This window comes from Pelobates fuscus, chromosome 11, assembly GCF_036172605.1.
Source record: "Pelobates fuscus isolate aPelFus1 chromosome 11, aPelFus1.pri, whole genome shotgun sequence".
Taxonomy (NCBI): domain Eukaryota; kingdom Metazoa; phylum Chordata; class Amphibia; order Anura; family Pelobatidae; genus Pelobates; species Pelobates fuscus.
In genome coordinates this window covers 108765097-108790340 of record NC_086327.1, presented here as the reverse complement: position 1 = coordinate 108790340, position 25244 = coordinate 108765097, and the positions used below count along the sequence as shown (strand labels likewise).

Genomic DNA, 25244 nt, shown 5'->3' with positions numbered 1-25244 from the left:
TATTTCGCTAAAGTGAAGATTCAAGGTGACTCCCAAGCGAATTTCAAGTTAAAGGTCAAAAAAGTCAAACTGAAAAAATTCTATAAGTCAGTGAAGCTTGTCTGGCCTTAAATTTGATATTTACTTTGAATTCCCTTTGAATTTTTACTTTATTAAATAACCCTATAGGTGTCATTGAAACATCACAGCATTAAGGGAGTGCTTGTGGATTCTGGGATACTAAGGATTATGGTGTACTAAATGTTAGGGGAACTACCTAAAACAGTTTAGACGTATCTGCAATCCAATTCCTGTGGACTTTAAATCCCACCATTCTCTCTTGTAGAAACCTGTCTGAAAATAGTATTGGCACAATGTATAAACTGAATAGTCTATGCTATGATTTTATAACAATGTGTCTACCATGACAGATAAGCTTTAGAAAATTATGGATAATACTCAAATAATTTTACTTTGTAAATAAATAATCAATTATGTTACAAGTTTACTTAATTTATTAAAATGTATACTTTGCTATGTCAGTTGTGGTCGCAAAGATTTTTTTAATTTTTTTAACTAGATAATAATTATATAGAAGTGTTATTCTTCATATGGCTGTTAGCCAATATGGAAAGAATTGCTACATGAGTTTACAAGGTTTTATATAATATCCGTAATATTTTTTTGTTATTTTTTAATAGGTGCCAAAAGAAGAAATTGAATCTAAGCCACTAGGGGGCAGTAAAATGGAGAAAGTAATAATGACTGAGACCCTGAAGAATCTCCGAAATGGAATAATTAAAAAGCAAGTGGTTTCAGGACATGAGTTTAAGGGATGCCCCTTTTATAGTAAACCTAATGTCATTCACTTTAAGGTTAGTGCAGGAAAACTGAAATGATGCACTTACAAACCATCATATGCCTCCCGTGACAATATGAAAATTATTTGATATTATTATTATTTGACTTCAGCTACTAATTTCACGGTTTTCTGAGACTAATGACCACCATAGAGAAATAATAACACAGGAGAGTCTTCAAGTTGATCAGTTATACTCTAGGTTTGCAGGCTTAGCCTATATATATATACCGTATGTACTTCTCCAGAAAATGTAAATAGGGGTTTATATTTGAGAAAAAAAATACATTTTGAATTCTGGTTGCAAAGAAAAACAAGTATATTGCAGGTAAAAGATGCACACAAAATAGATGGTTCTTCACCCCATTAAAAGTGTACTGCAAGGACCATAACCACTACAACTCACTGTACCCTTGGGGCCCACCACTATAAGTCTTTAAACCATGTTAGAATGGTTTGACTTCTTATATGGAGTCGGCTGGACACTGCTCAAGGCCTTCACTTTTAATATAGAGGCTGAAGCTTCTCTTAGCTCTCCATAGCAGTGCAGGGCTTATCTCATTTTCTGAGAGCCACTAGTTAACGCTGTCTGCTAATGAGGTAGACCTTTGCAAAGCTAACTACAATTTCTAATTAGGAACTTCCAGTGTTTGTAATGGTGGCTGCTGGTGGACCATTCAACAACAGTTTGACTACTTCCTTTAAGGCAGATAGCCCAAAAGAAAGATTAGTGGCTACTATTCTATTAAGGCAGTTAACCCGATAGAAAGATGATAGAAAGATCATAGCTGTCCTCTATTACACCTCTATTACACAATACAAAGATTTGATTTACAGCATTAGCTATCAAAGTGTGCCATATTCCCACTTCCAGGGTTGGTTTTGCTGTACTTGAAATGGACAGTATATCGTCTGACTTTTTGTCCCCCTTTTTAATTTTTTCTGGTTCACTATATGTATTTTGTTTACATATACTTTATAGTTTTCACATTATATTGCATAATTAAAGGTTGTCCAAATGTCTGCTTTTCATAGCACTGTTTTATATTCGTATATTCACCAATTATTATTGAGTTTTTTGTTTTTATGTTGTTTGTTTGTTTGTTTGTGGTGTAAGCTTGTCGATTTTTTTTTTTTTTTTAATGTTCACCTTCTACTTACTATAGCTTATGTCTCTTTACTCAGGACCTGGAAGTGGGCAAAACATACAAGAAAAAATTAACTTTGACCAATGCATCATATACAATTAATTTCTGTAAGCTGATTGGCGTGAGCGACCATCTGAAAGATTTCATCAAGATACGGTAAGCTAGTGTCTACTAAAAGCGTTTCCTCTTAATTCCTTATCCAGCATCAAACATTCTACTATAGAACCTTCAAGGAAGATAAATTGTGTTTATGCTGTAGATAAATCAATTGTATTCAGACCTGCATATATTGTAACTCAAAAATGCCTTTCTCAGAACAGTCCTGTTTTTCTAGCCCCCTGTCCTGTTTAACGTATGTCCTATGGCGTTGCTCCAGTCAACGTCAAAGCCAAAAACCATCACTGATGCAGTCTGCCTTGACTCGCTGCCTCCCCTTTCCCACACTTATTAGGAGTATTGTCTACCTTGATCGCTACATCCCAGATTTGCAGTTTACATAACAATATGATTACTGCTTTATCGTGCCAGCTTCTGGTTTTGTATGTTAGGAATGAAATGCCTATTGGCCAAGTTGGTAGAGGTTGCATGTCTGTGCTGCACATAGAACTTCAATTTCTTTAAATTATAACTCCCATCATTCTGAGTCATTTCTACTTTGCAATTGTAACTTCAAATGCCTTTGAAAATCTCTCTCTATGACGTAGGAAACATTTAATTCACTTTTTCTAGACAAATTTTATATTATTTTCTAACTTTCACACCCCATAATAAAAGTTTTACCAAAGTGCCCCAAACTGTATTCTTTGTTAATGGTTTGTAAGCTGTTGATATTTATTATTATTAAATACTGTAATTGTTCTTAAAATCAGCGTCTGCTTTTTTCAAACCCTGAAAAACAGCCATAATCATTAACCCTTCTCCACCAAACTCTACAGTAGGCATTATGCATTCCACCACACCTTGAGTCTTCCATCACACTACAATATTATCGAGTCGGAGAGTTATTGATAACTCCAGAGATCACATTTCCACTGCTCCAGAGTATAATGGCGGCATACTTTACACCAATTCAGCTGATGCTTGACACTGCACATGTTGAGGCTTGTGTATAGCTGCTCAGCCATGGAAACACATTTCATTAAGCTGTCGATGCACAATTCTTGTGCCGATGTTGCTTCCAGAAGCAGTTTGGATCTCTTTAGTGATTGATGTAATGGATGTTAGGCTGCTTCCACACACTACACGCTTCAACACTCTGTGCCCCCACTCTGTGAGTATGTATGTGGTCTATCACTTTGTGGCTGGGTTTTGTTCCTTGTTATATTTATTAGCATTTATTGACACATCACAAGAAAAGCTCCCAAAACATCAGCAATTTTCTGAAAAGGTAGAGAAGAAAATGTGATTTCATCTCTGTTCTGTAGACTGCAAATGCCAGTAAGACGCTGATCCTGGCTACTTCGGAATTTCAGAATATAGGATCTGTCGCTTAACTTGAATTTCCCACATTTCTATTGGACCAAACAATATTTTGGGAAGACAAACTTTCCCGAGTCACTTTTTTTTATCAAGTGACAAAAAAAAATTCTGTAAATCCCCTCTTGTATATAGATCTAAATATATTAAATACAGAATTTGACTGTATATTTTGAGAATAGATTAGTATATTTTTTAATATTATATTCTATATTAAAGCATGGCAGATGGTGTATACATCTATATATTTGCGAGGACTAATAACATTAAATAGATATAAACTGTATTTACATTAGATTTGATACCATCATGCAGTGTTAGTGCCCACTGCCCCATGCATGTTGGCTGAGTTTTTATGATTATTTTTTTAGTATTACTCTAACCAGATGGTACAAAAGTCTGGTGTGTGTTCAGAATTCTCTCAGTGTGGTGCTTAACGTTTATTGCTCTAGGATATGGCTTCCATAAATAGCACATTATTTTAATTCTCTGTGTTTACTGGGAAAGAACAAACAGTGTTAGTATATCACCTGCTCCACTAGCTAAATGAGTATAAGAAGGAGAGCACTTCATGGGTTTTATTTAGGCACACAGCGGTTCTAGTGAAGATTTTCCCCTCTTGCATTATGTGTTCCATAGAGGAATTTCTTGTAATTTAAGAACGTAAAGGATCACTATAGTGTCAGGAAAACACACTTGTTTTCCTGACACTATACAACCCTTAGGTACCCCCCACCCTCAGGGCCCCCTTCACTTGGCACTGAAGGGGTTATAGCCCCTTCAGTTACTTACCTTACCTCTCCTCCCTCTCCGACGTTGGCTCCCGAGTGGAGCGGAATGCGCATGCGCGGCAAGAGCCGTGCACGCATTCAAACAGTCCATAGGAAAGCATTTATCAATGCTTTCCTATGGACGTTCTGCACGCTGGATGCGATTTTCGCATCCAGCGTCGCAGAAGCGCCTCTAGCGGCTGTCAGGAAGACAGCCACTAGAGGCTGGGTTAACCCTGCAATGTAAGCATAGCAGTTTCTCTGAAACTGCTATGTTTACATCTGAAGGGTTAAAACCTGGGGGACATTGAGCTGAAGTGGTCTGGGTGACTATAGTGTCCCTTTAATGATGTTTGCTATAACATTTTAAAACTGAGGGTTCTTTCCAAATCAAGTGGTGACTTTGGGTGGAACTTGAATATGAAAAGTTGCCAAAACATTCAGAGACCATATTAATGTATCCCCTGCAATGCTTTAACTAACCCCCTCCAATCTTTCCAGCAGTTCCTTTCCTCTCCTACAATGCTGTCATTTTTTTGCTATCAATGTGTTACCTGGAATCATGTGATATACTCTTTAAAGCCATGGCAAGCTCTAAATCAATGAAAAACAGTCCTGGGACTTCTCAAAATGTTCTCAAAATGAGCACTTTAGATCTTTCCCTCAACAATGTTTTACAGGACAGGCTAGACCATAATCACAATAACCCAGCAATGCTTTCAGTGTGAGATAGCAGTGATCAACTGAATAATCAGTAGTCTTGTGAGAACACCCAGCTACAACATACGCTCTTGTGCTCCCTGATAAGCTCTACTGTCGGGCGGTCAAGGGGCAAGAGTAAGATGGCCGTCCTTGTTGAAACAGAATTTTAATCTTTTTTTTTTTTTTTTTTTTTGTATTTCAATTTTTTTCAAGTGCATAGACAGTACATACATTGCATATCATAACATTATACAAATATATCCAAAACAAACCATTGTGTGAAAATCTATTCACAAACAGGTCTATACATAGGACATGAGGTCATAAGTTTAGACTGGAAGAAAGAAGATTTAGTCTAAGGCAAATAAATGTTTATTTCTTTATTTTTTTTAACCATAAGAACAATAAGGATGTGGAATTCTCTGCCTGAAGAAGTGGTTTTATCAGATTCAGTACAGATGTTTAAACAGCAACTAGATGCATGCTTGAAAAAACATAATATTCAATTATATAGTTTTTAAACTGTAGGGTAATAGCGTCTTGATCCAAGGATAAATCTGACTGCCAGTCTGGGGTCAAGAACGAATTTCCTAGTTTGTTGCAAAATTGGAAGTGCTTCAAACTGTTTTCTTATGCCTTCTTTTAAATCAACAGCAAGAAACCGATGTGAGGAAGGCTGAACTTGATGGACACATGTCTCTTTTCAGCCTCCATGTAAATGGAAAGGAGTTGTACAGATAAGGCATGCAATGGGAGTGATAGGGAGGTCTCGGGAGAGAAACATAGAAACATAGAATGTGACGGCAGATAAGAACCATTCGGCCCATCTAGTCTGCCCAGTTTTCTAAATACTTGCATTAGTCCCTGGCCTTATCTTATAGTTAGGATAGCCTTATGCCTATCCCACGCATGCTTAAACTCCTTTACTGTGTTAACCTCTACCACTTCAGCTGGAAGGCTATTCCATGCATCCACTACCCTCTCAGTAAAGTAATACTTCCTGATATTATTTTTAAACCTTTGTCCCTCTAATTTAAGACTATGTCCTCTTGTTGTGGTAGTTTTTCTTCTTTTAAATATAGTCTCCTCCTTTACTGTGTTGATTCCCTTTATGTATTTAAATGTTTCTATCATATCCCCCCGTCTCGTCTTTCCTCCAAGCTATACATGTTAAGATCCTTTAACCTTTCCTGGTAAGTTTTATCCTGCAATCCATGAACCAGTTTAGTAGCCCTTCTTTGAACTCTCTCTAAGGTATCAATATCCTTCTGAAGATAGGGTCTCCAGTATTGTGTACAGTACTCCAAGTGAGGTCTCACCAGTGTTCTGTACAATGGCATGAGCACTTCCCTCTTTCTACTGCTAATACCTCTCCCTATACACCCAAGCATTCTGCTAGCATTTCCTGCTGCTCTATTACATTGTCTGCCTACCTTTAAGTCATCAGAAATAATCACCCCTAAATCCCTTTCCTCAGATGTTGAAGGTGTAGAGGTGTCCTCCCGTAATAAAGGGTGGTAGGAGAGGACTCCTCAACGATTGCATCTTGGAGGCAGTTAGCAATGGAATACCTGCATAGTGTGTGATATATTCATGAATCAAAATAATACGATCATAGTTAACATCATGCTTGAAGTAGAGGGCAAGTTTGGCTGGCATCCAGAGGTCCATTGTTGCTGGAAGCGAACAATGAGAATTTTTATCATTTAACCACAGCATAACCAATGAAACCCCATGCATACCATAATTAGTGTTTCCATATCAACAATTTTGTATTCTGTTTGTGCTTCAGATGTGAAATGAATTCATTGAAAATGGTAGTTCCCTCAAGTTTACTAGTGGTGTTTCCTCATCACTTGTGCTTATTTAAAAATCCATCTCCATTTAAATAATTTTTGTTTTATTGAAATGCTTTCAGATTTGACCCGCCTGGCCAAATGTCTGCTGGAATGTCCTGTGAAATGATAGTGCTGTTTAATCCAATGGTAAGTGAACTAGATATTGGAGTTGTAATTGAGATAGATGGGTATCACCGAGATGCCTCCAATCCTAAGTATCTAATTAAATGAGCAATGTGAAACCCATTATCCTTTGTTTACATATATCAATACAAATGCTTGATGCTACACAATGATTTTTTTATTTATACAAATGATATTTATCAGAGATCTGCCATATAATATGTGGTTACATAATTCTGTAATTTTCATCAAGGATAGTTAGAAGCAATGGATACTTTTTATACTCATTTATAAGATTCAATGTTTAATTTGAAAGGTTTGGTATAAGGCTACCTACTTTGTGGGGCTCATACACTGTTAAAATTCAGGATGGAAATGATAGATTATTCATTAAACAATGTATTGTGGTGAATTAAAAACAGAACATGAAAACTCAGGCTAAATTAGCAAAGTTTTAGCTATTGCTGAGTTGGATAATTTTTTGACCAATATTGCTTTTCAATTCACTGTTTAGTGGACAAACCACTGTATTACCAATAAGTACATTAGTTTGTTGTTAATGTAATCTAAAGGATTGCTCATAGGAGCAATGTGTATTAACTGTTGGACAGTCCTCAGACAGTTTCCTAAGATGACTGTGATTTATTTTGCCTAAATGTAATTATTCATTCAGATAAATGAAGATCTCAAGGGAGAAGTGATGTTTATGGCCCAGACTGGTGCATTTTCTATTCCTGTAATATGTACAACCAAAAAATGTGAGGTAAGGTAAATGCAAAATAATCTACTTTGATTTGTCATTAGATATTTAAGCATTGTTAATGTTCATTTTTTTTTAAAATATACTATTATATATATATATATATTATATATATATACATTTTGATTATCTTTTTCATTTTTGTTGATATACAAAGATATATAAAGACTGTATTGAAACCATAATACAAGTCGTCCTTTCTTGTATATGAGTCTTAGCATAAGAACTAATGAATACAAGCAGTAATATTAAAGTTGTTCTATAGACAGACAGGTGATCATCTTTGCAGAAGAGGTAGGTAAGATCGATAGGCAATATAATAAACCGAGAGACAAAGATTATAGTAAACAAGCAACGAGGTACAGAGACAAAAGTGTAATGACAAAGAAAGCCACTCCATTCAGTTTTGTATATATTATCAGAGGGGGAGTGCACCTTGTCCTCCTAGACAACAATGTATATAGCAAGATGGCATGTTATAAAGGAAGATGGTCTCTCCACACAGCACTCTTTAGATGTTTCTGCCTATTCAATCATTGGGGATTTATTTAGCAAGTTGTGGAATGTTGGCCTTGGCAAGTTTAGCCATTTCAGTTCACAGAGACTGTGAAGTGACCCAGTCTTTGACTCAAACAGGGTCTACCTCGCACCAGATCTTCTCAGTGGACAACTGGTCTCTGGGATGGACTTGGGCTACCAACTGTCATACAGGAGAGGAGAGTGCTTGCCAGGAAGGGCCAGCCTCCATCTCCTGTTAGACTCTTTCTGCTGAACTTCTGCCGACCTTGAGTTAACTTTCTTATCACCACGTCAGCTGTTATAAAGCTGTCTTGGTGCTCTGCAGCTGCTTAAATATTTGATTTAAGAAAGGCAATGGCACTGATTAATTTTCATAGGCCTCAATTTAATATTATTGAATAATCTTTTCAAATGATTTCATATTTTTGGATTAACATTTAAAATAATTTTCACAAAATAGTAAAATATCAAAGTATAAATATATAAACGAAATGTATAAATATATTTTAAAAAAATGAAAATATTTTTCAAAATAATTTGTATAGCGAATCCAAAAATGTTAATTGAGACCTTGGTTAGATATTTCCCGAATGTAGTATACATCAATCAATGCAATTTCCTCCACTTGTTAGTAAAGTGATTTGTATGAAACCATACACCTAGTTCTGAAGATGACAGACGTTTGCTTATATCTATAGTCGTGGGACATATATATTTGTTTTATGTTTACCATAAGATGAATACACTGTTTATACTTTGGAGCTGTTTGTACATCTCTTCACTTATGTATAATAGTGTTATTAATTTTGAGCAGTATCGAGTACCTCGTTTGAAGTAGAAACGGATACGTTGTGAATTATGTCCTGTTCGGCCGGTACTTGCAGAGTCATTGTTTATGAATGAATACAGGTTAGGGAGAGCATTAACTCATCCACTTGTGCTTAACTGTCTTCAAAAGCAACAATGTGTACATTACAAAAAGCTTTCTAAATCTTCATGACTTACTGAATTTGTTTTCTTACAGCTAGCTGTAGAGAAAGACTGCATTGATTTCGGCACTCAGGTGGTTGGGGAAACAGTAACTCAGATCATCTCTCTGACAAATAGAGGGGCTCGTGGAACAAGATTCTGTATACGGACATTAAGTCAAGCAAATGATACTGGAAATCCAACTCGAGTGGTTCCCTTGGAGGTAACGGCAAGTCTAAATATTATATTCACTTTACCTTTGACAGTGGAGTTTTAATATATCACAACAAAAGTCTTTATTTAATTACATCAGAATACTGAACAATTGTAGTTAACATACAAAAATGTATGAAAAATATAATAATTAGAAATGTTATTTAAAAAATAAATTACACCTTGTTGCTAACAAAAAAAAAAAGAAAACTTGAATGATGTTCAAAACATATTTTTGCTTAGTGAAAATGCTCATGCTGTTTATCATTCCCCCAGATAATAAACATCTAAAAATGAATCAAATTTGCAGGTAGGAATGTGAATAGGAGCGGGGAAGTTAAATTGGCCTCCAGGTATACCCTATGACTTAGTGACAAAACTGCACATAATAACAGAGAGTTTATGTTTCTGGAGCCTGAGCTGTTCAGCGTATTGCTTTCTGATTGTTATGCTCCTATCAACCTCAGCTTGCCACATTAAGAATGATTAAATATAGCACAACCTCCGGGGATATGTACTCCTTGTAACACTTATGTTATAATGGAATGTTGTGATATCTAAGGTATAGCTCTTTATATTTCATTATCCATAGCAAGGCCTTTCATTACATTTCTTATGTATATAAAACAATAAATGTAAAAACAGATTTAAAAAAAAAAAAATATATATATATATATATATATATATATATATATCTCAACCACAGGCAGGGTCGGACTGGGAATAAAAAGCAGCCCTGAATAAACTTGAACACCAGCCCTGGATTGCATCGAGTCAGTGAAGTACAAATGCCAAATCTCTCTGAAGCCTAAGATCAATATTTGTTAACCTGGTTGGCTCAATTTATCTAGCCCCGCTGGGATATTCCCGTGTGTCCTGGTTGGAAAGATTCCAACAATAAAAGATATAGATGTGGGATGAAGGGGTGAGCAGGCCACAAGGTGATGGCAATGGTGGGTGTGTATTGTGGTGTATTGAGGTCACAAATATGTTCAATGTTTCCACTTACTTAGAGAGATATTAATATTATGTTAACATGAGCACCTTCAAAAACTTTTAATGTGGCCTATATATATATATATATATCAATGAATACACATTTGTTCTAATGATGCTTTAGACATCTCCAGAGATTGGTACGCCTGCATCTAAAGAACGAGACTCTATTACTCCACTTGAATCCAGAGCTGAAAATCAGAATGAAACACCTACATTGAACCAACCCGAGACAGTGCGCAAATCCATCAGTCCACAGGGCAGCGAGATGGTGGAAACCAGGAGCATTGATGTGAAAACAAGTGCAACGATAGGTATACTACATCATTACATTTTAAATGAAAAATATTCATTATATATGAGATAATGATTGTTTTATTACATTATATCTGGTATTGACCGTCAATTCTTCTATCTTTAGCAAACACACAGCTCAGAATGTTCTCATGATACAGTTCTTCAAAGTATTAACTGTTCTGTCATATAGGATGTAGAAGTTCTCAAAATTTGCTTAAAATACAGTTATGACTCACTGTGTTGCACAGGGTTAATAGGGTCATTTAGCAAAGTGAGAATTCTAAGTGAATTTCAAATTTATGGTCAAAATAACAGAAGTGGAATAATGATCTAAGGCAGCTATGCATTCAACTTGGCTAGTCTGGCCTTATATTGGCAATTCACTTTGAATTTTCACTTTTTTAAAATAACCATGTTCGTTTAACTCTAGCCTTTTTTGCTAGCCTTACTCAAATGAAAAACACACTCCTGACTGTCTAAAAGAAAACCCAGTTGAACTCAATGTAACTGATCATGAACAAAACCTAAAAAACAAACAAACACGTGTTAAGGGATGCGGACTACATCTGTGACTCGCTCTAATTTCACTCTCTCAGTGTTGATCTGGGGTACTTATACATACATTTAAAGGGACACTATAGTCACCCAGACCACTTCAGCTCAATTAAGTGGTCTGAGTGCCAAGTCCCCCAGGTTTTAACCCTTCAGATGCAAACATAGCAGTTGCAGAGAAACTGTAGGGATTGTAGAACATGAGGTGTCTTGCAATAGGTTCCCCATGGACGCCCCATGAGCAGGAAGGGCCTAGTAAATGGCCCTACACAATTTATCATATGCCCTCCCGTCTCTAGGTTTTATTGTGGCACGGTTTTGTATACTCGGGTTTTGTTTATTATTTCATAGTTGTTATGAGTTTTCTTTATTGTTTGGACAAGCTGAAGATGTAAATTTCAGGACAGTGAGATGGCAGGATTTATTTTTATTTTTTTTCCAGCATTTTTTTTATTTTTTATTTTTTAAATATTTTTAGCTATTAAGTATTTGGTTAGTTTACCACCCTAAAGATTATGAGATCTGGGAGGTAGATATGGCACACCCCTGCCAATCTAAGTTCAGTGGATCTGAATTTCATTTCATAGCTGTGATTGGCCACTCTTACAATACTGAAATGTGTGAGATGGAGCGAATTTGCCACATTGAGCATGAAGGCTGTTACTATCAGTGGCCAGTTTGTTTTTCATAGCTTTTTTACTGATATAGATTCTATATATTTAGCGCCCAGCAGGAACATCTTCTGCAGAAAAAGCAACTTTTACCTGACTATATTTACCAGAAATTCCACATGTAAAACCCTAACTCGTCAGAATTTATAAATCAAAGCATCAGAGTTAAGGCGAAGACACAGATCCTCTGAACAAACATTGATTCACTACTTGCCAAGTAACACAAGCAACATTTAAACTGTTAACGGTCTTTTTCAAGCTTTGTATCTGCTGCTTGGCAGGTAGAGAATAACATTGGTTTAAATTATATATAGCCACACTGTCTTTTTCAAAATATTTTGTGACAACTATAAGTGCCGTGCCTCAAGAATGCAGCTGTGAAGAAAGTGTGGGGGTACCTTCTTCAACTATATGATTTCACCTGAATTCAGATTTAATCTGTTACTAAGAAAAATTCCCATCGAGAGGCTCAAGTATTACTATGTTAGCTCCTGAATATCTACACCTGAGAATTTGCCCTAACATCAACACATAAGACACAAAATGGAACCCTGAGTATTCCCAAGGTACTGTACTATGTGTTACATTTTTACCAATTGGTAAATTGTAGGATGTGGTGTGTTGGATCTTCTGACTGGGTTAATGAGTTTCATGTAAATGGTTGATTTCAACATCAGGCAAAATTATGTGGACTGGTGATGTTAGCCAATCAGGGGTTCCCATACATTGTATGGCTATTACCAATTAGAATCTCAACTGGAAATGTCTTAAACACTTTTAAGTCCTCTGTCCCTGATCTGTACTGGATTCACAAACATGACCAGATTCCCCCCAAAACAGATCCTGAATTTCCACCAATCTCCCACCCTATTATTTCCGAATATCTTAATATTATCTTAATTTTGTTGTAGAATATATTAGTAAAGAACATTCTACAGTTGTGGAAGATTCTTTGAATGAAGTGGAACAGCTGGGAAGTCAATCTGAGGAGGAGCTCATTGAAATCAAACTTGGTGAGGTAAGAGGGTGTCAAACTAATTCCTACAGGGACATCCTGTGGCGGACAGATTGACTAACCAGGCCAAATTCCAGAGGGCCAGGGTATGTAGACCAGACATGTTTTAACAGTTATTGATTTGGGGCTTTGTCCACCTATTCTGAGTCCTGGTTGTTGGAACCCACCATTGTAGTGGTTTGAGTATCCATCATGCCATACACAATGCCTACTAGAGTTTCAAGAAGAAGCAGTGTCCACTGGTCTTTGTCTGTAATATGTGCACAGATTTCTGAAATTTCTCCAGTCCATAGGTTTTCCAGTTAGAAGCAGAAGGGTGGAACCTATAACTCACTAAAATAGGTGGCTTAATCAAAGCTCAATTTATGTTGAATTTTTTTTGCAACCTCCCACCTATTTATCATTGTCACTGTGACCATTTTGAGGAGGAGTTAAGCCCCTCAAAGGATTGGTCACTAACAGCCAGATCAACGGGCACCTCTCAAAACTACTACAAACTACAACATGTGTTGTTGCAATAGTAATACTATTTGTCACCTTGACAGTTTTACACATTTTGCTGCTCATGTCAAATTTCAGGTTACAGAAGGCGATATCGGACCATTCGCAACAGTGAAAATTCCACTAATTTTCACTCCAACATTTCCTGTGAAAGCACAAGAATTTTTTCAGATTTCTTTTGATGATCCAAATTCAAAACCTGTAAGTGTTGCGTACAGTTACTTGAAATATAACTCACTGTAAAATATTGCGTAGATTGGTTGGAAATCTACCTCTATGACTAAAGGTGAAATTTAGGAGGGACCCATTCCAACCTTGGCCTTCCACTCTCCCCATACTTTTCTAAAGTTTAAAGAATTTAGTGTAATAAAGTCCAATATGACATACAAAGTGATCAGAAAAAAAGCTGGTAAAAGTCTGACACAGAATAGCAACAGAAAATACAAAGATTTAATCAAAATTTAGCATCTCATGATGAGTTACTGTAGAAAATCCCTTGGGTTTACTTCTGCTGAAAGCCTTGTGGAGAATATGGATACTCTCAAACACAAAGAAAGACTTGATTTGTTAAGTGGATGTATGATTGAATCACAGTATTACCCTTAATGCAATAATGAATCTTACAAGTTCAATGTCCCATGTTTAATACTCTCTCCTACTTTGTCCTCCGTGCAACTGCACTGGAACTCCACTTTTTGAGATTTTTGCCAAAGTTGCTTTTTCCACATAAACTCCAAAGTATAAGGAATTATTTTGATATGTAAACCAGACATGCTATCTTTGGACATATGTTTAATTTCATCAGTTCGAACTAACCGTTTCTTATCGAGGGGACTGGTAAAAGGACACAACTGTAAAAGTTGGAAAATGCTTTAATAAAAGAACTCATGGATTCTAACCACCTTATTCACTAAACAGTGAATTGTGTGTAATAGCCAATATGATAACAAAAAAACAGTTGTCGAATTTTTCCATTCTTTGATTCAGAGCAACCATGATCATAAAAAAATCTTTAAACATTTTTATTTTTTATATTATGTATATATATATATATATTATATATTGTTTATATATTTTTTATGATTATGGATACTAAGTGAGACCTCATCTTTGGTTGTTCATTCGGGATGCTGCAAGCATATTCTTGTGCTTATTTATATAAAGTTTATTTTTTTTTAACATTTGTTGTTTGTTTATTTTTATTTTTGGTGCGTACATACTCTGTTGTTTTTGATAGTTATGATTTCTCTTAAGTCGCTCTTTTTATGTATGTGTCTGCCCTCTATTGATTAAATCAATCCCTAGTCTCCCTTCTATTGTAGATATATGATGTTTTTTAGATTTGATTCAGAACAACCCACTGACAATCCTTTTGATATCGTTGAAAACTGCATCGCTAACAGCCAGATCTGCCTTTCAGATTACTATAACAGCAACTGGTATTGCTATCGATGTACCTGTATATGTTCCAAATTCTAATATTGATCTGAAGATATGTACATATGATCGTCTGTATCAAGACAGCATCATTGTTAAAAACAGGTATGAGCAATTTTAAAATATAGTGTGTAATATCTAATAGTGAGCTACATAAATGTAAAATAAATCAGTGCCCTTGTTGTGGGATCTTATTTCGAATGTATTTATTTATTTTACATTTCTTAAAAAGCTCTTTTATTATTATGTATTTTCTTGATTAGTACTTATTTGTCACTCACATTGAATAGAGATTATGTTGATTTTTTTTTTTTCTTGCTCGTCTATCCGAAGCTGCGGAAGTTATTTTATCTAATTTATGTCTGTCTCCAGAGCCACCACGGCCCTCCGTTTAAAGTTTGAAGTTTGCAAAGAGCTGAAGAACCACATGGAACTGCTCCCTAAAACTGGCTTTATCCAAGCTCAATCCTCCTTCAGCGTTCAGCTCAAGTTTTTACCAAGGTAAGGTATCTCGCAAATAAATGTGTATTTTGGCACTTATTCATGTCTCCTTTCACCATTATTTATTTCCCAACGCATTCCTGATTTATTGATATGTTAATCTCAGCAACTTCTTAACTAGAGTCCCATTTCTACTGAGAAAGTCCCGATATTTGGGAATTGTGTGCTGCCGTCTCACATATCCCTCCAGAATTTTAGTCTAGTAGGGTGTAAAGTAGTGCATTCACCTGGCTGACAATGTTTATTTACCAGAATAATTTTGACAAATGGGCAGAGTAAAAAATATACAAAAAAAAATACAAAAAACCTAAACCAATAAACTGTAACTGTAGCATGAAACAAAATAGTATTAATGACATATTTTCCATATTGATCTAGGGTTTGCTTATACTATGTTATATAAATGCCTCTCAATAGGTAGGTATATAGATATATATGAAATGCCCTTTAAGTAGGCCAAATTGAAACATTGTTCGGTTTGACCTGAAGACTCTGTGTCTGACATCTCAGTATTATTCATCCAGCGCACGTCTCTCAACTCCAGACGTGGTGGGGGGTTTAGCTACCACTTACTGTCGTTGATCTAGTCTCTGATGGACCAAGACGTCCTTCTTGTAGATATCAGGGGTAGCTATTGTTCACTATGTAATATGTACTTGGATCTATTTTATTGAAGAAAAATAAATAATACCTTGCAATCCACTTTGCCTTGCATCGGTCATGCGTGTATAGGAATGTCAAGTGTGTATATTTTCGTACCCTAATTTTCAACCCACCTAATATGAGTTATGCTGAATAGTAGAAAAATGAAGTGATGCAAATCAGCCCATGTTCTGGAGCGATGACATTCTGTACAGAGATATGGGCGCATTTATTAGATAGGGAAGACAGATATCTGGATCTAAAAGCCAGAGGCAATTTTCCCAGCCGCCAGAAGGCATTTTTTACTGCATGCATCTCTCTCTCGAAGTAGCTAATTAAAGTGAGTCTGTCATGCTTTAGTTTTTAGAATTCTTTATCAATATCTTGCTATGCAATAAATTATTGCTTTTCTGAAGTTATGTTCGCATTCAAAATTATTACTGAGGTGAAGATGGTGCTTCTTTTTTTTTTTTTTTTTTTATTCTTTATTTTGGTGTGCACAGAAGGAACAGTAAGCCCTGGTGCGCCACAACAGCGACATCAGAGTATGATTATACACATTCTTGTTACAGGTTGTGGTTATCAATAGTCAGGCACATTTTTTTAGTTAGGAAAGAGTAAAACAAGATTACTACAGTAAAATATTTCAATTCGCTTCAACATTGAGTTATTCAGCGTACTGTTATAGTGTAAGCATGTTTAGTGCAGTTATGTAGCATCAGGAAAGGTACAATAAACATACAATCTAGTGTGTGTAATCTAAGCATAAAATGATCAGCAATGCTAGCGAATTCTAAATTAGCTGGATTATACCTTCCCTGCGTGTCCGATTTATTTGGTACTCCAGGTTAGCAGGACAAAGTGTGGTGATGGGACCTGCATGGAGGCACGTTATGAGGCGCGGGCAACAGTGGGGTAAGGGGATCAAGCGACTCGCCAGTCAGGCAGGCTTGTCGGTGTGGAATTGGTCTGTGGCATTAGAATTCAGTGTGGGTCGTCGGTCACGGCTTAGGAGGCTGTAAATGGGTCTAGGCTAAGTCCGTTTGGATTGCGGCTCTGAGCAGTGACCTCCGTGTTGTCCCATGGAGTTAGTAACCCCCTCAGCCAATGCCCAGTGTTGGGAAGGTAAGAAAGTCCCGCTGGGGTGAGTCAAGGTCCAGTTGCGTTAGCTCTGATGCTGGGCCCGTTCGTTTGTGGTTGTGGGTACCTGTGGTTTCGTTGTGGGAAGTTTGTGCTCCAGTTTTGGATTCTGGGACTCCCCCTCATGTTAACAGATTCTGGTGCCTTGATGGGAGTTTGCTTCTGGAAGGTTGCCTGGCAGGTTTCAGTGCCCTGTAAGGGCGAGTTGGGGCTTGCTTGTCCCTGCGAGTTATCAGCTCTGCTAGTTTCAGTTGCTTGCGGGCATGCGGGTGAAGTCTCCGTCTTCGGCGCCATCTCATGGTTGCCTCCGAGCTGGAGATGCTGCGGCCGGCACGAGCGGTTCTGTCTCTGGGTGGGTTAGCTTGTATGTTGGTTTGCCGCTCTCTGTGTGCCAGGTTTGCCCAAAAGGCATCAAAGATTGCGTCCAGCCTCTCCAGGACATCGGTCCCCGCTCTGCCGCCATTGCAGTCGCACGTGGCGTCCGCCATTGTGTGGGCTTGTGTGGCTGGGATCTGCTTGTTAGGCCCCGCCATCCACGTTTGCCGTAGCCATTCCGTCTGGAGGGATTGCACCGGGATCACACCCGCCGGTCCTGTGGGGGGGAGCGGGCGATCAGTGGCACAGCACCCCTGGTTTGGAGGCGAGGGGAGCGGCCACCTCCCCCCCAGCCCCGTCTACCTCAGGCCGCCATGGACCTCTTCAGGCTCATGCTTGTGGGACATGCTTGAGTCCGGTATTAGGCGCTTCGCCAGGGTGCCCCCGGCATGGGTAGCATACCCCGGCATCTTTTTAGTCGTCAGATTAGTAAGCATATCCCCAAAATTTGCTTTGGCATTGGGAGCTCTTCTGCCATGCGACCGTTCAGTTTGCAGGTCAGGCCCCGCCCCCGAAGATGGTGCTTCTTTGTGTATATACACTTCTCAATAGAGGCTCTTCTTTTCCTCGCAATTTGCTGCATTTAACACGTCTGTTGGCTCACCTCAACTATCAATCAAATTACACAGAGAGGGATGCCAATAAACATCCCCGTAGAGCTACCAGGAAGAGATACTCATGACATGGAACAAAATGGCCCCTTTCCACTAGCCATTAGTATGTGAAAAATTAGCACTTGTGAGTAGAAATTCACTCCTGGTGAGTGTGCCATGGACTCTCCAAGCTTACTGTGGTGAGTAACTTTTAAGACCTCAGTAGTGGCATAGGACTTGAAATTTTATTTGAAGCCATGCTCCCGATTTAAACAGTCCCCCAATATTGACATAACATTTAAAAAAAAAAAACAACAACATATTAATAACAGCAAAGTATTTAACCAGGAAAAGTACATTCAGATTACTCTGGTTTCCAAGTGTGTCCTGGGATGTTACTTTTGCCCAACATACATTTTATCTACCTTGGAAGGATGAAAATCCAGAATGAAAGAAACATGCATCGCATTAGCTTTGAATGAGACAGTTGTCTCACCCTGTACGCAGAAATAAGCAGGTATATATGATTTTATTTTTATTTTTATTTATATATATATTTACCTTCTTCTTTCCTATGCTTTCCACGCCCACTTCAGGGGAGAGACTGATGTAACCAATCAGTGTTCTATCCCCTGGAATGCTGGAAAAGTGCATTAGCATGCCTAACAGATTTACACATGTGCAGTTTGAAGATCTCTTCACCTTGCAGTGTCTGAGAAGAGTCTGATCAGTGTGATTCATGCAGAGCAGGTTCAGGTGTCGTGTTTTATTGCTGTATTTTGGTTTGTATATTTATTTAAAAGTTGGCTTGCTGGTTTAAAAAAAGAATTGTCAAGTGATGCATGTCCCTTTAAATTAATTGGTAAAATAATAACTACCGGTAGCTGTGAAAATGTGCTGTATGTTTTAACCCCAGGAGTTGAGCGTTAGTAAGGTAGCGTCAAGTACAATGCCTAATTGCATTGATTGATAAGCCAGTACTGCTTCTACATAGTTTACTTTGTTACTGTACGTACAAAAAGTGAATAGGAACAGACTTTCACTATATCAGCTCGTTAATGACGTTTGTAATGGCTGATCATTAACACTGAGGATCATGCAGTTTTCCGCACCAATTATCCTATCTCATTTGGAGTGCTGAACGGCTTTTTCAGTCTATTAACGCTAGCATCACTGTCTAAAATTATCATCTAAAATAATACTTTGTAGATATTAATACACTGTTCAGCATTACTTATAAGTTGTATTAAATTAGAAATTGAAATGTCAATGCGGTTTAAAAAGTAAATTCCGAAAATAGATATTTTGCATTTTTTGCAAATTTTCTACAGAGCAAATACATAAAAATATTAAAAGTAAATTGGCCATTAACCTTCATCAAAATACTTTTTAAAGGGTTATTATGAATTATCACTTGCTTGGCTTACTATAAGATACAGGAGCAAAGTGCATATAACAAGTTGTGTTTTAGGTGAAATAGTTTATTTTAGGTTATGCCTTAAAGGACCACTATAGTGCCAGGAAAACAAACTCGTTTTCCTGGCACTATAGTGCCCTGAGGGTGCCCCCACCCTCAGGGTCCCACTCTCAATGCTTTCCTATGGACGCTGGCATCTTCTCACTGTGAGAAGCGCGTAAGCGCCTCTTGCGGCTGTCAGTGAGACAGCCACTAGAGGCTGGATTAACCCTAGTGGCTGTCTCATGTTTACAGCAGGCAGGGTTAACCCTAGATGGAACTGGCACCTAGACCACTTCATTAAGCTGAAGTGGTCTGGGTGCCTATAGTGGTGCTTTAAGTGCTGTTTCCCCACATTCATAAACTATTATATGGTTATATAGCTTTGGTATACGTTTGTGTTACGGTTACTCCCAGGCTAGCTGGAAGCTGGACCGCTTGGATAGTCTGGATCCCAGCTTGGAGAGAGAGAGAAGCCGCTTTAGCTCGATATCCAGAAGGATCCTGTAAGTGTAGAACAATCCCACTAGCTATTTTACAGCTAGGATACTCTTTCCCCCACAAAACGAATCCCCGCTCTCTGTCTGGATGTCGTCGCGGTTTGTGATACGAATTTAGCCCGCCGTGAAGGGGGCACCTAACCTGCGGTTAACTGCAACATTCCACATTCTAATTGAGGCCACACGCCAGGTTGAAGGTGGTCCCCGTTCGTGACCCTTTCGGTAGTTTAACCATCGGGAGATAAGGCACGAATGGATATATCCTGGGGCCGTTAATTAGCCTGCAGTTAACCGCAAACTGCAACTCCCTGGGTGATCAATTGGTGGCACACTCTGCCAGCCGGGTGGTCGACCGTTCGGTAGTTTGAGAGGTGACCGGGGTTAAGTGGTGGCACACGCCAGGACCCGGGTGGTCTGTTGTTCGTTTAACGAACCGGTGTATATATAATCCATTCGGAAGAGGGTGCAGAATTCAAGTACCGAAGCCATAGTAGCACAAAAGAACTAACATAATCCGTGTTTGTAATAATTTTGTAACAGTTTGTTATGGTGAGTTGGTGGAGTGGATGCAGTTTACCAGCCACATTCACTATCAGTCCCTGGAAATAATGCATAAAGTCAAAGGAGTGCTGCACACAACTACGTTTACGTGGGAGCTCGGTGTAGGGGGGTCCGCAGCCCACCTGGAACAATGAGAAAAAGTTAAATAGGTATCACAATGTAGGGTGAAGGCAAAAAAATATTTATTGGACATCAAAAAAAAAATAAAAGATACGTTTCGGCCTTAGTCATACATGACTAATGTTGTATAATATATAATTTTCAATAAATTCAATAAATAATTTCTGCCTTCACCCTATATTGTGGAACTCTTGTTAGTCCTTGAAGTAATGCTAACTGTCTTTGTAACCATATACCAGTTATTCCCACCACATATGGTAACATGGATGGATACTTGCCATAAGGCAGGAACAGGTTGTCAGTAACAAGCATAATCAGAATAAATTAGGCCTCAATCTAATGAGCTTTCGAAATGAGTCAATACTGTTAGATGATGTATCCATACTGTTAGATGATGTATCTATAAAAATTCCCATCTATAAGCATGTTATCCGTACTATCTATGGATGGTTCACCATGGCTGTTTTCTGTTTCACCTTTTTCGACCTTGTAATGTTACCATGATAGTCTTTAAATAAAGAATTAAAAAAAAAAAAAAAATCCCATATACTATTATGGTGACGTCTGTAGATAAATAATTTGGAAAACTTTTTCTAACAGTATTGAATTATTTGGAAATCGTATTAAATCAAGGCCTCAGTCAGCAACAGGTAGTTCAAGAACACATGGATCATACAGGAGTCAGACAGTGATACTGAGACAAGGAAACAAAGCCAAGTAGGTAACTGGTTTCTCAGACAATAGTCAATCTCAGACGGCAAATAATTAAACAGGTAGTGTTAAAAATGTAACTAGGAGACTGTGCTTGTAGCCAAAAGTTCAATAGGTGAATATGAATAGGCCAATATTATAGATCCATATCTCTCAATTCTTCCGAGTTAGGAAGTACAGTCCACCTGTGAGATTTAGCTCCATCGCTCTTTTCTATCCTAATCCATCGTTTGGATCAAAATTCTGCAGTTGATTATATATCTTCACAGCAATAAACCGTATGTAAAATGCATTTACAAATTTATTTGTGTAAATAAAATAATTTTGGTTTTGTCCCAAACACATTTTCTCTTATGTGAACAACTATTACTTAATGTAATAAAGTCAACTAAAATATTCCAGAACAGACTCTCAAAAAATCCCAAGAATAACCCTAAAATGTAAAATTGTTCCCCTTTAGCTAACTGAAATATCAGACGTACGCTTAGCTGGAACAGTGTTTGTGTTTATATCTTAATATCCCTAGATAGATAGACAGATAGATAGAGATATGATGCACCAATTATCTATGTTTTTATCTCCATATGATTTCTTGTATGTGTTGTGTATTGTCATTTTGTTTGATGATGTGATATACACTAACTCATTAAAATATAGTGCATGGCTTAATTTCACATTCACTTCAATAAAGCAGTAGAACGTTAGGATTTACCAGAATTTGTAACCATGTCGTTAAAAAGAAATTACAGACATAGCATTTAGAGCCATAAACCAGTATTTTCTAATTCATTAAAAGTACTGCCAGGCACAAGTAATTGCTTAATTATACAAATGTATGTTTAATAATTATGAGTTCTAACAATTTCCATCATGATTATATCAACTGTAAACAAGTTCTCCTTAAAAATGGAATACATTTGGAAATATTACCAGGCATTAATTAGTTAATTTATTTTTCAAGTACTCCTCCTCAGCACTTTTTTATAAGCCACGCATTACTAGAAACAGATTATTGTTTTACAAAAAATTGTTAGGATACATATGGTGCTTTTTAAACACACGTAACTATTCACGTTTTATTAGCTTTTTTAGTACGTTTTTAAAAAGTAGTTTAACATTCCTACTTCTAAATATATATGGACAACTTATCCCTCTAAAATGAGATGGGTATCCTTTAAAATGGAACTTTGGTGATCAACCAAACAGAGAAGGAAGGTATGAACTTAATGTCCCCAAATACAACTGAACCAACTATATGACCCTCACAAAATTGTGTGACTCAAACTTTAAGTGAACAAAAAAGAAAATGGGAATAATTAAAATAAAGTTCATTTATAAACCGTAATTACCAAAAATATTTTTGACCCCTGATGGTGACATCACCACTTTGGTGCTTCAGAGAGACCGCAGGAACCTCCATAGATATTGTCTCACAATAATAATAATAATAACAACAACAAAGTATTTAACCTAGAAAAGGTACATTCAGATTACTTTGGTTTTCAAATACGTCCTGGGTATGTTACCTTAGCCCAACATCCAGGGGTTGTTATAGCCAGATAAAGCATTATTCCCACAGCTATTGGAAGTGACCAAACATGGTGGTGATAGCTCCACCTTCTGTCAAGGCAGAGGTTTACCATAAGACAAAGTAATCCCACTATTTATTATTATTTTTATATTTTTTCACTGCGTTGGGACTTCAATATCATTCCAATACAGTCTTTATGAGCATTTCTTAAAGATTTCATCTTAATAAAGAAGGGGGAAAATGGTGGGTGACAGAGTCGTTTTAAGTAACATACACTATAGATTATAATAGAGACACATTTTCTTTTTTACATATAAGATACAGGAAGAGAGCAGAGTAATTAGGTTTTTACCTTATAATTGAAAGGGTTACTGGGAATTCCATTTTCCTCTTTTCATTTATAATATTTATATATATATATATATATATATTAGTAATTTTAACCTTTATCAGAGAGATGGCTGTTTTGCAATATTAGGGCTTAATTATTTATAGTGCAGCGTGGCAAGTTTAACAACTGCAGATAAGTTAAAAGAACACGCAAAGTACCATAATCACTACAGGCCATTTACTTGAGGTTGGCCGCTCACCTCCTCTAAGAGAATCAGAGGCTATTTTCTATGAACTAAGCCCAATGGTGCAGGGATTTGCTCATTGGCTAGTAGCACTCAGCTGACACGCTATGGCAATGAGCTGGTCCTTCACGGTAGGGTTTAGCTCAGGAGAGCCAACAGAAGCCCCTAGCAGGAGCTTCCTGCTCTCCATAAAGGAAGTGACCACAGCAGTCTTACAATAGTGCAGTTTTGTGGCATTTCAGACTGCTAGGCACCAGAGAAAAAACATTGCATTTTAATTGAATATGCAAGAATGCTAAAGCAACAAAAAGAATATAGTCCATTTTTTAAATCTTTTTGCTGTAATTGAGACCAGATGTGAAAAGAAATCCCACCAGTGTCAACCCACGATGGACATGATTTGTGTCACATCTGATTTTCTAAGCACCGTGTCCGGTGTATAATTTGTTTGTTGTCATATACTGTATGTTTACTGAAGAATGTATCTTTCTTCATTTCACTCATACCTTGCTTGTCCCATTTTCTGCTGTGTGCGCAATTGTTTTTCCACCACACTAAATTGTTGACTCTACTACTTTTTCTAGGCTGTGCTAACCTATTGTTCATTTTAATGATGTTCCCAAGTTATACCTATCAGTGTATTGTTTTGCTTCACATGCAAATAATATTTATTGTCTAGTAATGCACGTATCTCGGTGATTAATGTTACACTTTGTTTGACAATTCTGCAGTCTAAGATTTAAAATGTTAGATTTTCAAGAAATGTCAACTCTATGTTTTTTTTTGTATTGTTGTTTTTCTTTTGTTCTTTTACGAGAAGTGAGAGTGACTTTGAGAAACAAAGGCCAATTTTCTGCCTATCACGCCCATAAGCGCAGTACAGTATAAGTGCAACTCATTGGGCACTGCTTACCTCTCAACATCCCGTGACATTGCAAAGGAGGTATGGCTTCCTCCACAGATGTCCAGTAAAACCACGGATCAGGTCCTGGGGAAAAAGTGTGGGAACTCACCCAAGAGTTCCACCAGTTGAACATGGTTGAAAGGCACTGTGTTTGTTTTGCACAGTGCAAGTGATTTTAATGACACGCATGCTGGTGTCTTCTCTGTGATGTCCTCATAAGTGGGATACCAAAGAAGAAAATTGGACAGGGCTGGCATGTGTTTAGAATTGACTGTTCAAGGTAAAGTGTGTGTGTGTAAAGAACTCTGGGGGAAAAGTTAGTATGTATGTGGGGATGAATTGTGTATGCAGGTGAAATGTGTATTTGAGGTCATGTATTGCATTTTTGTAGGGAAGAGTACTGTGTATTTGGGGGGGTGTACTGTACTGTGATGTGTGAATGTATTGATTGTGTGTGATGGTTTACTGTATATGAGAGTGCACTTTATGTGGGAGTGTAGAGGGTGGGCTAGGGAGGGTATTTACTATTGTTATTTAAAAAAAAAAAATATTGCCCTCCCTGTTCTTAACTTGCAGGTACACACACAAGCTGACCCATACACTCAAACACAGATCCATACACACACAAGCTGACCCAAACACAAGCACACATTGCCCCATACTGAGTGCACACTCACCAACTGCCTGAATGCCCCCTTCCCCACATTCTGTGTGCAGAGCCAAGCCTCTCTCTTCCTCTCTCACTCTCTCTCTCTCTCTCTCTCTCTCTCTCTCTCTCTCTCTCTCTCTCTCTCTCTATACCCCATGCTG

At 37.5% G+C, this 25244-nt stretch overlaps 1 protein-coding gene across 1 annotated transcript in view; it reads left to right on the top strand.

Annotated features, from left to right (window-relative positions):
- The window catches only part of CFAP74 (cilia and flagella associated protein 74), a 106720-nt gene that overhangs the window by 24942 nt on the left and 56534 nt on the right, over positions 1–25244 (top strand). Inside the window, exons 13-22 of the mRNA XM_063436679.1 lie at positions 681–854; positions 2024–2142; positions 6853–6919; positions 7569–7658; positions 9199–9366; positions 10477–10666; positions 12784–12890; positions 13467–13589; positions 14809–14930; positions 15198–15326. Of these exons, the coding sequence (XP_063292749.1) occupies positions 681–854; positions 2024–2142; positions 6853–6919; positions 7569–7658; positions 9199–9366; positions 10477–10666; positions 12784–12890; positions 13467–13589; positions 14809–14930; positions 15198–15326 (1289 nt within the window). The remainder of the gene's footprint in view (positions 1–680; positions 855–2023; positions 2143–6852; positions 6920–7568; positions 7659–9198; positions 9367–10476; positions 10667–12783; positions 12891–13466; positions 13590–14808; positions 14931–15197; positions 15327–25244) is intronic.